The 14873-nt window shown below is 42.1% G+C and overlaps 1 protein-coding gene across 1 annotated transcript in view; it reads left to right on the forward strand.

The window, feature by feature from the left end:
• Nucleotides 1-14610, forward strand: part of CHSY3 (chondroitin sulfate synthase 3) — a 147260-nt gene extending 132650 nt beyond the window's left edge. Inside the window, exon 3 of the mRNA XM_030470496.1 lies at nucleotides 11890-14610. Coding sequence (XP_030326356.1) covers nucleotides 11890-13452 — 1563 coding nt within the window. The 3' untranslated portion in view covers nucleotides 13453-14610. The remainder of the gene's footprint in view (nucleotides 1-11889) is intronic.
• Nucleotides 14611-14873: the final 263 nt, after the last annotated feature.

Here is a 14873-nt window from a genome sequence, read left to right on the forward strand (position 1 = left end):
TTTTTCTTTGCAGAAAATAAGTGTTTGAGAGTGATAGGATGATGCAGTAGAATGCCTGTTGCTGTGCAAAGGCAGTTTATATTAATTATCTGTTAATAAATAGCTATGATGGTAAGCTTAAAGGGAGAACTCTTTTCGTACGTGGCTTGTATAGATAAATCCTCTAGCTAAAATAAAGATGTTCCTAATATGTGTTTTAACATTTACAGAAACTGAAGTGCTCTTTCCAAAAAACTGTGGACTTTGGGGAGCATAGGGCTCTTTGAATTTTCTGTCTTTTGTATCAAAATGGATTCTGCAGAACATTAGGTAAAACTGAGGATAAAAAGCAATAAAAACATCTTCTTTAAAAATATTTTTTGCTTTCATTTTAGCCTCAAACAGTAATACCTAAAACAGTAAAGGCTCCTAAAACACAATCAAAGAAGATGAGGAAAAACCTTCTGTCTCCCAGGAATTGACTAAACTGATACACAATACCTCAGAGTATTTCCCTTTTGTGGGCAATAATGATAAATATACTGTGAATATTAAATGAAAATAATTGCTTTCACTTTGAATTTTTCATTTAGCCAGAAACATGACCAAGTAGTGAGACAGAGAAACATTTCTACATTGATAAATTTACCTCAGCACTTAGATCTCAGGGTTTGTAGACTTGAAGCTTGATTCCCCCCCCCCCCCAGATTAATCAGATATGATAATGGCTTGTTCTCAGTGTTTTCTTCAAAATTTGCATTGTTAAATTACTTCAAAAGTAAGGATACTTATGACTGAATCAGTTAAGGAAGTCCTTTCAAGCTCTTGCAGACCAATGTACAATGTACATTTTCTGTCGTGGATAAGAGGTTAAGCAAGGTACAGGCATGCAGATACTTCATTTATTTTGTGATGGAATTCATAAATACCGGGGAACCTGTTGTGTCTGGTTCTGGTTGCAGAGATGCTCATCTCGCACTAGGGACGATTGTGCCTTGTAAAATACCACCACAGTATAAAGATTTTTCATGAGCAAGGAGCCTCATACTGTTTATAATGTTGTTAGTGCATGGTTTCTGGTCCTGGCAGATCTTTTTTAACTTGGTTTAAAGAATCCCACATATTTGATAAAGATGCAGGTTCAGAATTCTGTGAAATTACCTGATGTGTCTTTCAGAAATATTCTGACTGATGCAGAACAAAATCTTGTTTTCCTTTTCTGTGGAGGATTCACACTGATGTTTCATAATCTCTCCATTTCACCTTCAGTCTGCTAATATTCTTATGGTTCCCTTACTTATAGAATCATAGAATAGTAAGGGTTGGAAAGGACCTTGAGATCATCTAGTTCCAATCCCCCTGCCATGGGCAGGGACACCTCGCACTAAACCATGTGGCCCAAGGCTCTGTCCAACCTGCCCTTGAACACCGCCAAGGATGGACCATCCACAACCTCCCTGGGCAACCCATTCCAGTGCTTCACCACTCTCACTGTAAAGAACTTCTTCCTTATATCTAATCTAAACTTCCCCTGTTTAAGTTTGAACCCATTACCCCTTGTCCTACCACTACAGTCCCTAAGTAAGAGTCCCTCCCCAGCATCATTGTGGGCCCCCTTCAGATACTGGAAGGCTGCTCTGAGGTCTCCACGCAGCCTTCTCTTCTCCAGGCTGAACAGCCCCAACTCTCTCAGCCTGTCTTCATACGGGAGGTGCTCCAGCCCTCTTATCATCCTCGCGGCCCTCCTCTGGACTTGCTCCAACGGCTCCATGTCCTTTTTATGTTGAGGACACCAGAACTGTACGCAGTACTCCAAGTGAGGTCTCACAAGAGCAGAGTAGAGGGGCAGGATCACCTCCTTTGACCTGCTGGTCACGCTTCTTTTGATGCAACCCAGGATACGGTTGGCTTTCTGGGCTGCAAGCGCACACTGCTGGCTCATGTTAAGCTTCTTGTCAACCAACACCCCCAAGTCCTTCTCTGCAGGGCTGCTCTGAATCACTTCTCCACCCAACCTGTAGCCGTGCCTGGGATTGCCCCGACCCAGGTGTAGGACCTTACACTTGGCTTGGTTAAACTTCATAAGGTTGGCATCGGCCCACCTCACAAGCGTGTCACGGTCCCTCTGGATGGCATTCCTTCCCTCCAGCGTATCAGCCGAACCACACAACTTGGTGTCGTCGGCAAACTTGGTGAGGGCACACTCAATCCCACTGTCCATGTCACCGACAAAGATGTTGAACAGGACCAGTCCCAACACCGATCCCTGAGGGACACCACTCGTTACAGGTTTCTAACTGGTCATCGAGCCATTTACCACAACTCTTTGCGTGCGGCCATCAAGCCAGTTTTTTATTCACCGAGTGGTCCATCTATCAAATTGATGTCTCTCCAATTTAGAGACAAGGATGTCATGCGGGACAGTGTCAAACGCTTTGCACAAGTCCAGGTAGATGACGTCAACTGCTCTGCCGCTGTCCATCAGTTCCGTGGCTCCATCATAGAAGGCCACCAAATTGGTCAGGCAGGATTTCCCCTTAGTGAAGCCATGTTGGCTGTCACCAACCACCTCGTCATTTTTCATGTGCCTTAGCATGCTTTCCAGGAGAATCTGCTCCATGATCCTGCCAGACACAGAGGTGAGGCTGACTGGTCTGTAGTTCCCTGGGTCTTCCACCTTCCCCTTCTTGAAAATGGAGGTTATATTACCCTGCTTCCAGTCATCGGGAACTTCACCTGACTGCCACAATTTTCCAAATATGATGGACAGTGGTTTAGCAACTTCATTTGCCAGCTCCTTCAGGACCCGTGGATGGATTTCATGAGGTCCCATGGACTTGTGCACATTCAGGTTCTTAAGATGGTCTCGAGCCTGATCCTCTCCTACAGTGGGCCTAAGGTCTTCATTTTCACAGTCCCTGCATTTGCTTTCCAGGACTTTCATGGTGTGGTCAGAGCATTTGTTGCTGAAGGCTGAGGCAAAGAAGTCATTAAGAACCTCAGCCTTCTCCAAATCCATGGTAGCCAGTTCTCTCAATAGCTTCCGGAGAGGGCCCACGTTGTCCCTAGTCTGTCTTTTGTTTGCTACGTATCTATAGAATCCTTTCCTGTTATCTTTCACATCCCTTGCCAAACTTAATTCTAGCTGGACCTTAGCTTTCCTAACCTGGTCCCTAGTTTCCCGGGCAATGCTGCTATATTCTTCCCAGGCCGCCTCTCCTCGCTTCCACCTTCTATAAGCTTCTTTTTTCCCCTCTAAGTTTCCTCAGAAGTTCCTTGTCCATCCATGGAGGTCTCCTGACCCTCCTGCTGCACTTTCTTCTAGTCGGGATGCAACACTCTTGAGCACGTAGCAGGTGATCCTTGAATATCAACCAGCAGTCTTGGGCCTCCCTGTCCTCTAGGACTATATCCCATGGAACCTTACTAAGCAGGTTCCTGAAGAGGCCAAAGTCTGCTTTCTTGAAGTCCAGGGCAGTGAGCTTGCTGCATGCTCTTCTCACTGTCCTGAGGATCTCAAAGTCAACCATCTCGTGATCACTACAGCCAAGGCTGCCCTGGAGCATCACATTTCCAACCAGTCCCTCCCTGTTGGTGAGCACGAGGTCCAGCATGGCACCTCTCCTTGTCGGCTCCTCTATTGCTTGAAAGAGGAAGTTGTCTTTCACACAATCAAGGAACCTCCTGGATTGCTTGTGCCAGGCCGTACCGTCCCTCCAACAGATGTCAGGATGGTTGAAGTCCCCCATGAGGACAAGGGCCTGTGAGCATGAGGCTGCTCCTATTTGTCTGTAGAGCGCTTCATTCACAGAGTCCTCTTGATCAGGCGGCCTGTAGCAGATCCCCACCGTAATGTCCCCCATTGCTGTTCTCCCTTTGATCCTGACCCACAAACACTCTGGTAACTCATCACCCGTCCCCAGACAGAGTTCCATACTCTCTAGCCTTTCACTGACACAGATAGCAACGCCCCCTCCCCGTCTGCCTGGCCTGTCTTTTCTAAACAGCCTGTAACCTTCCATCCCGACACTCCAGTCATAGGAGCCATCCCACCATGTTTCTGTGGTACCAATGACATCATATTCCTGTAGCCTTGCACACATCTCTAATTCCTCTTGCTTGTTCCCCATACTACGGGCGTTTGTATAGAGGCACCTTAGCCGAGCTCCAAATGCAGCCGACTCAATGGCTGGAGCAGCTGGAACATCTATACATTGCTCCAAGCACTTATTACAGGTGCTGGCAACTGACCAGGAGTGTTGGGATGGATCAGTGCTCCCCTCCCCCAACACATCTAGTTTAAAGCTTTCTTGGCCAGCCTGGCAAGCCTCCTACCAAAACAGCTCTTCCCCTTCTTTGTCAGACCACCTCCACCAGCCTCCAGTAGACCTGGCCTCCCAAATGGGGCCCCATGTTCTAAATAGCCAAACCCCTGACTACGGCACCACCATTCTAACCATTTATTAACCTGCCAAATGCGCCTAGCTTTTTTAAGGTCCTCTCCTTTGCCCTGGAGAATCGATGAAAAAACTATCTGAGCTCCAGAGACCCTAACCACCTCTCCCAGGGCTCTGTAGTCCTTCTTAATGTTCTCCAGGCTACTGCTATCAGTATCACTAGCACCCACATGGACCACTAGAAGGGGGTAATAGTCAGCAGGACTTACTAGAGCAGGCAGCCTCTCAGCAACATCCCTGATCCAAGCCCCTGGCAGGCAACATACACCTCCCTCAAGACTGGGTGAGGCCGGCAGATGGGTGCCTCTGTGCCTTTCAAAGTAGAGTCCCCTACTACTATGACCCTCCGCTTTTTCCTGGAGGCACCAGGAGTGATCCTCTTTACTGGTGCATCAGCAGGGTGCTCATTAGGTGTGGTGGGTGCTTTCTCGTTGGCCCCCTGCAGAACTGCGAAGCGGTTCTGGGTGGGGACATCAGATTTAGGAGGAAGTCCCTTGCCATTAATTGTCCTCTTCCTCCTTTTTTTGTTGTTTTTTCTCATAACTAATTCCCAGTTTCCTGGGTTGCTGCCCTCCTTCTTTCCTATATGAGCAATAGTGGACGCTTGTGGCCCCTGCACAGTTTGGGCCCGGAGCAAGCATTGCAGTTTCCTCTCAGCTTCCCTGGCAACTTTTAGCTCACCAACAGCCTCCCACGGCTCAGCCTCTGCTGCAGGACCTCCACCAGGGCGCACCGAGTGCAGCCCTGTCCATTGTGCGCCCTCGCCTCAAGAGACCAGTCGAGGCACTTTCTACACCCTGAGCTCTGCGCCGCAGCCTCCCCTCTCATCGGCTCCGTCTGGGTGCCCACGCTGGCCACCGCCGGGGCAGAGCTCCCAGAGCAGGCCCTGGTCCTGAGGCGAGTGCTCACCAGCCCGCTCGCCGCCCGCTCGCCCTGCGTGCGCCAACTGCCGCGCAAACTGCCGCGCCACGCCCTGGTCGTTCGCGCTCCCTGGGGTGGGTTTTTACTCACTGAGGGCTGTTACCGTCACTCCTGGCGCTGCCCCCGGTGAGTCCCTGCTCACGTCAGCTGAGCTGCCGGCTCCTGGGCAAGTCCTGTTGAGGACTTGAGACTCCCTCGGTCGCTCTTGCCGCTCCAAACTGAGGCTCCTGGACGCTGTGCTTCCCCCCGCTCCGGTGTTAAAGGCGTCCTCTCTGGAGATACTCACCTCGGCAATTCCATGACTTGTCAGTCATTTCCAGTGTAAAAAGTCATCTTTCCTAAGATTTTTTTGTCACTTACCTCTTAAAACCACAGGTGTAGGATTATGTGCACTGTGTTATTATAACAATTGAATTTCTGCAGGGTTGCTTCTCCAAGTTCTCTGGCTCTTCTTGTTGGGTCTCTTCTCCTCTTGTCTCTTCATGATGTCCTCAACTTTGTGTCATGAGCAGTGTCCCAGACTTTGTGCCAATGTCACTAGGTATGATACTGTTCCTCAGAAACTTCTGTAATGACTCCCCTCCAAACTGACTGTTGCCCACTTAAACATAGCTAGTTATTGCTTCTATGTTACCCAGTTCATATGCATTTCATAATTCCGATCTCAATCCTTATCTGCTCTAGGCTGAAAGTTTTTCTCGTAGCACAATAGCAAATGACTTGTTGGAATCTGTTTTCTGTTCCAGAAACTTAAGATCACTCGTAGCTTAGTGCTGCGTTTTAGTACACATTAGTGAGAACATCCTAATGTGCCTGTAGTTACCTGAATTTTTAATTATTTTTTTTTAACTCATCCTTCAGTCAGAGTACTCATCTTGCTGCTGTTCAGCCAAACAGTATCATTTCAAACACAGTAGATTTTTATATGTGTTCTTCATATGCATGAAATGCAATGTAGTCTCTGGAAATCGTGAATAGATCTTCATCTTCAGGAGAGCTAAAGTCTAAGACCAGGAATAGTTCCTGTTCATCTTATTTCTAAATTTATTAAAAGTCCAGTTTAGGTAAAATGGTCAACAGTTTAGATTTAGGAAGAGCTAGAGTGACGGAATGATTAAGTTCCATGCCTTCTCTGTTAAATGGGAGAAATTGTTCTTTAACAATGCTCAAAGAAAAAATGTGTTAATTTGAAAAGCACCATTTGCCTTAAATCTTTTAATATGTGGTAGTCTTGAAATAATAAAGTAGGTTGGTTTGGGCTCTTAAGTATATTGTAATAAGAACTTTCCTTTTATATTACATCAGTAAATCACAGAGATTACAATGATTTCAGAGCTTGCAATGCAAATTACGTTGTGCTTACGTATTAGCTATTGCATTTCTCAGCCATAATAATAAAGCATTGCCTTTATTCTAATTTGTTTCTTCTATTTTTACTTTTTTTTATTCCTGCTTGCAGTTTACAGTTCCTCAGAGCACCATTAGATTATTCACATTTCTTGCCAACTTCTAGTTTCAGGTAGAGTGAAAAGAGACGAACTTGCCAACTCTTGAATTAGGTGTGCTATAAGAGTTGTACAGAAGACAGCAAACTCTTCAGGAAAGTCATGAAGTCATGTGACATGAAAAAATAAAATGTTGTGCTTTTATGTATTATGTCAAATTGAAGACAACTTCTCCCATTTACTGCTTTCAGTGAATGTAAAGTGGTTGTATCATGTCACTGTAAACGTTCATTTGACAAAATATCCTCTCTCTGCAATAATCAGTAGAAGAAGCTGAGGCAGGGCTGTAAGACAATAAAGACATACTGTGTTATAGCCTCAGCTGGGGCTTCAGATTCTGCAGTAGAGAAATATTGTGGAGAAAGTATACCTTTGTAGTTAACATAGCAATGACGCAAGTCACCCAGTATGCTGTTGGCTCACTCTTTGAAGCTGTACAAAATTTTACCATCAGCAGGTTGCTGTGCCAGTAAGTTCCGTGGCTGAGCTACATACTTCCTTTCTGGTTTTGAATCTTGAGAGCATTGTTGTGTGTGTCACAGTTCTTTATGTGAGAAGAGATGGTGGCTATTCCTATGTATTTCCCTTATGGTGCTACTGACTTCATAGATCTCAGGGTTGGCCCTCTTTGGTTTACTCCCTTCCTCCCTAGCCATCTCTTCGTCTAATGATCTACATGTGTGATCACCTGGTGGCCTTAGTACCTATTTGTGTGTTATTAATTTCAGATGGAACATCATGATACTGACAAGGAACCTGCCCACAGCCTTCAATCTTCAGGTGCACTAAGAACAGAATCATATAATGATGTTTCAGATTCACTCTAGAGTTGTCCTCATACTGTTTGTTTTTCCTTTCTTCACTACTGAACATCAACATGACATTTGCGCAGAACTGCCTACTGCGTGACTAGGTTTTCTTTCCAAAATTCTAACAGATTACACACAGTCTGACATTGTTCAGTTATAATTAGGAATGCCTTCTTAACATGTGGTTTGCATTTGTCTATGCAGAATTTAATTTGCCATTTTATTAACTTGCCATTCAAGAAAACATGAGAACTTTTGCAGACTGAATAATTCTAATTTATATTCAGTAAATCTTGCCACCTTCCAAATCACCTCCTTTTCCAGATTACTTATGAACACATTGACCAGTTCATGACCTTGCACAGATCCATTCTCCAAGAAACTTCATCGTCTTTCCCTTTAGCTCCTAAGCTTGACCACCTTGTTTAGAAATTCCAAAGTTAGGATCACATGGAACTGCTTTAATCTAGATCTTAATAATTTGAGCTGCAAAAAGACATTTTTATCATTCAATATTGAAAATAAATTTCTGTGGCATCAAGACTAAAACCTGCTATCTTCAGGATTAGTTTATCATGCCAGTGCCATATTTGATCTGAACTGTTTTCTCTGTATTGAAATCTATTAAAAGTGTACAGTAACATCATTTAAAATGGATTAGTGCATGTTTGTATATGTGTGATAACATTGTATTACCGAGTTGATTCAATTTTATTTTTTTTTCATTACTGTTTTAATCTGTTGTTGGTTATCAAAAGCAAAATCATTAGTATAATGGAGTACCTGTTGCTATTATTTCAGCGGAGCATATCTAATAAACCTAGGCATCTGAAATTAGAATGTGATAAAAATGTAGTATTTATGTTAATAGAATATTCCTGTTAAATGAGTACTGCTAATGAATCTGCTGTGAAGCTGAGCTTGTGGTAAGTCAAGGGTTACTGAAGAATTTGCACAATAAGAGGGCAGCATTTAGTTTTACAGTGTGTCCTGGTTTGATCTGTAATAGGTATTCTTTTTCCCTTCCTTGGTGCAGTGCTGTGCTTTGGCTTTAGTCTGAGGACAACGCTGATAACACACCGATGTTTTAGTTGTTGCTCAGTGGCGCTTACCCAGATCAAGGACTTTTCAGTCTCTCGTGCTCTGCCAGTGAGGAGGGCCACAAGAAGCTGGGAGGAAGCAGAGACAGGACACGTGACCCAAACCAGCCAAAAGGGTATTCCATACCACAGCATGTCATGCCCAATATATAAACTGGGAGGAGTTACCCAGAAGGGACCAGTCACTGCTTGGGTCGGGCTGGGTATCGGTCAGCAGGTGGTGAGCAATTGTATTGTGCATCACTTGTGTTTACTGGGTTTTTTCGTTTTTTTTTTTTTTCTTTTCCATTTTGGTTTTATATCCCCACCCCCCCACCCCCCCCCCCCCCGTTATTTCCCTTATCATTAGAATTAGTGTATTGTACGTTAGTTATTAAACCTGTGGGGTTTACATTCTTCTGATTCTCTTCCCCATTCCGCCTGGGGAGAGGGAATTGGGTTGGGGGAAGTGAGCAAGTGGCTGCTTCCATGGTACTGAGTTACCGCCTGGGTTTAAACCACAACACAGTGATAGTTTGTCATCTGTTAAAAATCTTTTGGATAAAATATATTATATATATTTACTTGAAAATTGAGGTCCATAAGTTAAATGTGTGTTGTGGTTTAAGCCCAGCTGGCAACTAAGCCCCACAGCCACTCTCTTACTCTCTCCAGTGCATGGGGGAGAGAATCGTAAAGGTAAAAGTAGGAAAACTCACAGGTTGAGATGATGACAGGCTAATAGGTAAACCAAAAGTTGTGTGCACAAGTACAGCAAAACAAGGAATTCATTCACCACTTCACATTGTCAGGCAGGTGTTCAGCCATCTCCAGGAAGGCAGGACTCTGTCATGCGTAATGGTTTTCTGAGAAAACAAACGCCATCGCTCCAAATGTTCCCTCTTCCTTCTTCTTCCCCCAGCTTTACATGCTGAGGATGACATCGTATGGTATGGAATATCCCTTTGTTCAGTTGCGATCAGCCCTACTCACTGGTGGGGTGGTGTGAGAAGCAGAAAAGTCCTTGACTCTGTGTAAGCACTGCCTAGCACTAACTAAAGCGTCCCTGGGTCATCAACAGTGTTTTCAGCACAAATCCAAAACATAGTTCCATATTAGCTGCTATGAAGAAAATTAAGTCTACCCCAGCCAAAACTATCACAATCTCTTAATGTTTATTTCAGTTATACTCAAATGCAATTCTTCATTGTGGCTGAAGAAAAACTCAAGTGATTCTTTATGATTAGAGGACTTAGGAAAGAATGAAGTGTCAGGGTTTGTGGGAAAGAATGCTGGTACCATTCAGCAACCAAACAGCCTCCCCTTCTTTCTTTTGTTTCCAACATTATACATTTTCTTTATTTTCCTAGAAGAGATTTTAATGTGAAATTCTAAATGTGAAAATCATGGATTCAACTTTTTTCCAGAGAAAGTGGATAATACAAAAGCATAGTCACCTTGCAAAGCACACAGTAGACAGCTTTAAAGAAAAGTGACCAGGAAGGGAGTGCTACTTGTAACTGGAGAGATGGAAACCTCACCTGATCAGCTGATCTTTTTTCATTATTCAAAATTCAAATTGTAGGGGAAGAAACAAAAATTATTCTTCCAAAGAGCAAATATCTTCACCCAGCTTTTTCCCAGGCACTTTTCTCTACTTCAGTCCCTAATCTGTAAACTGCCTGCCCTGCCAGTGTCCACCTCTTGCCTCAAGGAAGCCATATTTCAGTTTTGCCACTGCTGAATAAACGCTGACTCCGTACTGATTTGCTATGGTTCCTATTTGCTATGATAGCAAAGCAATAGTCCAAACCCTCTTGTCCCTGGTTCATCTCATCTCATGTGACAAACAAAATACCAACCTACCAAGACAGAACAAGTGGACTCTGACAGCTTTACGTAGGCATTCTGTGAATAAGAAGTATTTGAGTCACTTTTCATGCTCACTCTAGCTTTAATATAGCAGACATATCTGTTTTATTAAAGGCAAATTTAAGATAGCTCAACATAGTTATCAGAATTAGGCTGTTGTTTCCATGTTATATGACTATAGTTATATGACTAATGGTAGTAGGTACGTTTTCTCAAGCAGAGTCTTTAGGGTCTGAATGGGGTGGGAGGGACATTCTAGAAATCTTATATCAAAATTCTGGTTTTCTAAATATGACAATGTGTATTTCTTGTATTTTCCAAGGGATTTTAAATAATCATGGTTATTTTACATTCATTGCCCTATACTTAATATTACTTGTTGTAGCAAAACCTCTGTTTCAGAAAGAATTGCTGTGAAATGAGCTAAATGTTTTGAGTTTAAGACATTGTATTATCAGACCTCACCTCTCTTGGTTTCCCCAATGTATAAAAGACAAAGTTCAATACCTATCTCAAAATATGATTCATTATTTAGAAAATACTACAATTACTAATCTGACAGAAGTAGAATGTCTGCTCTTGCCACAGAAATACATTGGAAATTACTGAGGGTGATTTATACTAGTATGATCTATAGCTTAATTGACATACTCTACTAAATGTGTCCGTGCCAATATACATATTTCACTTGTTGTATTTCAATAACTGAATTATTTGTCCACATGGGAAAAAAACATATTTTTGTTGAAGTCCATTCAGCTTTTTAATATTAAGTAGCCATATGCATTTGTATTTGTCTGTAGGAAATACAACCAACTTTGTTTTCCACAGACATAAACCCAAGGTTGTCTTAAAAAACATTACCAGTGTTGCTAACCTTTCAGTGAGGTTCTGTGCTACAGATGCCTTACAGATGTAAGGGCTTAGATGTAGGTGAAGCCTTAGTGTTTCATGCATAGCAGCATTCAGCCTGCACATAGGAACTCAGAAATATTACCTATGGACCTTTGGTTAAGTGTTTCCTTTAGGTTTGCAGTTAGATGAAGTAAAGATAAAGCTTCCCTTTTCTGTAGTTAGAGGACAGCATTTGCTTACTGTGGACAGTGCTGAAACTGAGGCCAGAACAGTGTAAATAGCTCCTTCTGTGCTTAAAATAGCCATGATCCATAAGAACTGATAATGATCAATAGTGCCAATGTGGGTCCTTTTGTGGGTAGAAGCACTTTTACATAATATCTTCTTTTTTTCTCTCTCTCTCTCTCTTTAGATGCAGCAGTTATTCCATGAAAACTATGAACACAACCGCAAGGGTTACATTCAAGATCTTCACAACAGCAAGATTCACACAGCCATAACACTTCATCCAAACAAAAGACCAGCCTACCAATACAGGCTGCACAATTACATACTGAGTCGCAAAATTTCTGAACTGCGCTATCGGACCATCCAGCTCCATAGAGAAAGTGCCCTGATGAGCAAGCTCAGTAACAGTGAGGTAAATAAGGAAGATCAGCAACTGGGGGTGATGCCATCTTTTAATTATTTCCAGCCACGTGAAAGGGATGAAGTCATTGAGTGGGAGTTCCTGACAGGAAAATTTCTTTACTCGATGGTAGAAAACCAGCCACCCCGGCAGAGCCTTAGCAGTGCGCTGAGGGCTGCACTGGATGACACCGTGATGCAAGTCATGGAAATGATAAATGAGAACTCTAGGACTAGAGGAAGGCTCATTGATTTCAAAGAAATACAGTATGGCTACCGCAGAGTTAATCCTCTGCATGGAGTGGAATACATCCTGGATTTACTGCTTTTGTACAAAAGGCACAAAGGAAGGAAAGTTACTGTTCCGGTGCGACGCCATGCTTATCTTCAGCAATCATTTAGCAAACCTTTCTTCAAAGAAGCAGAGGAGCTGGATGTAAGCCTGCTAGAGGATACCAACACTGACATTCAATCTTTTGCTTTTCTTTCAAATTCTTTGAAGATTTTTTCCTCATCATTCCAGGGCACCAAAGATGTTGGAGGACGCAGACACAAGAAAATACATATTCTTGTCCCTGTCACAGGAAGATTTGACATCTTTTCAAGATTTATGGATAACTTTGAGAAGACTTGTCTCATTCCCAGGGAGAATGTGAAGTTGGCAATAATTCTCTTCAGTTCCGAGTCAGGCCAAGACTCCAGCAAACACATAGAGCTAATGAAAGAATACAGCATGAAGTATCCTAAGGCAGATATGACCCTGATTCCAATGGCAGGAAAGTTTTCTAGAGGTTTAGGTCTCGAAATGGCCTCAGCTCAATTTGACAATGGCACTTTACTGCTGTTCTGTGATGTTGATCTGGTATTCACACCAGACTTCCTCCAGCGATGCAGAGATAACACTATTCAGGGAGAACAGGTTTACTACCCTATCATCTTTAGCCAATATGATCCGAAAATAACATATGGAGGCAACCCTCCAGCTGACAGTAGTTTTGTTTTCACAAAAAGAAATGGATTTTGGAGAGAGTATGGATTTGGAATTACCTGTATTTACAAAAGTGATCTACTTACTGCTGGTGGATTTGATACCTCAATTCAAGGCTGGGGACTTGAGGATGTAGATCTCTTTACTAAAGTGATAACGTCTGGCTTGAAGGCTTTCAGAAGTCAAGAAGTAGGAGTCATTCATATTTTTCATCCAGTTCAGTGTGACCCCAATTTAGATCCGAAACAATATAAAATGTGCTTAGGGTCCAAAGCAAGTACGTTTGCCTCTACCATGCAGCTTGCTGAACTCTGGCTACAAAAACATTTAGGTGTCAGGTACAATCAGACTCTCTCCTGACGTCCTAGCCTATTTGGCCTTTTTAGGGGAGTTTACCTCATTATTGTTAGTATTATTTGATCGATGTAGTTTTAAACTCCCTTCTCATTGTCTTCCAAAGACTGTTGACCTCAAACAGGATGAGTCTGCTGTTCACTGATGTTTCTTATACCTACTGAACTGGTGAGGTGAACTCCTTCATGTTTCCTTTATTTGCAATTCAGTCAAGTCACAGAAATCATATGAACGCATCCATCACAAGAGACTGCATCAGAAGAATGTTCTCTTTCAGCTTTGAGATGCAGTATCATCTTTGTTGCATTTTACAGATTTAATGTGATAAAAATATTTACTGGTGAAGGTACCACAAAAGTGCTTTATGCTTCTTCTGGGGATGGAACTCTGTAAGATAAACTTGAGTTTTATAATTTATATGAGGACTTATATGTATAAACACTACTTTTCTTCATCTTTAGAGTTTTTAAAGTAAATGAATAACTATGATTGTACCTTTATTTTTAAAACAAAAAAAAAAAAGGAAAAAAGAAAAGCTGAGGAGCTACTTGTGAATGCAGCTGGTACTGGCTACCAAGGTCCTTAAATGTCTTATTATAATAACAAACTCCTCATTGTTGTTCACTCTAAGTATAAATGAACTTTATTTTCACAAGGAACAGGATTTAATCAAATGTACACTTTAGAAGAATTTGTGAACCAACGTCCTTCATTTGCAGGCAAGGAGAAACTATGACAACATGGTCATGATAAAGTGCAGGCATACAGTATACTTTTTTGGAAACATATGGTATAAGTTGCTGTTTCTGTTTTTAGAATGAGTCTCTAATACATAATTTTCTTTTACATTCCTTTCAAAAAGCTGCACTTGATACAGAATGTTAGAAGTTAAAGGTGTATCTTTTTTTTTTATTTTTACTTTTTTCATGAATATTGGTACTCAGTAGCAATCTGTTGTTAAAATAATGGTAGAATAATTATTTAAGTTGCAAAATTTACTATTGCTGGTCAAAGTTCCTTCCCAATATATTTATGTTAGTGGAGGTTGGAAGACTGTGTTAAGATTTATCTCTCTGGACAGCCTGAAGTTGTCATATTGTGGATTCATGGAGTAAAGTCTTTAAAATGATACCAAGAGAAGAAATAAAAAAATCAATTTCTGTATTTTAGATAAGTGTTTATATAGGGATAGTGAAAATGTGTGTGTGTGCGTGTGTGTATATCCCTATATATATAGATATATAGAGGAAGTAATTTCAAAGTATGTTCCTCTTTTCAGTTCAGGCAGCAATTCTTTTATAACTGTCATTATTTTTGCCATGTGCTTGGCACTTTTTATGTTATAGTGTGGTAAGAGCTTAAAGGCATCCAAGAAACCATCAGAATTCAGCCAAACTAAATACAGCAAGTGTATCTAATAGCCTCAG

The sequence above is a fragment of the Strigops habroptila genome, chromosome Z (genome assembly GCF_004027225.2).
Source record: "Strigops habroptila isolate Jane chromosome Z, bStrHab1.2.pri, whole genome shotgun sequence".
Lineage (NCBI taxonomy): Eukaryota > Metazoa > Chordata > Aves > Psittaciformes > Psittacidae > Strigops > Strigops habroptila.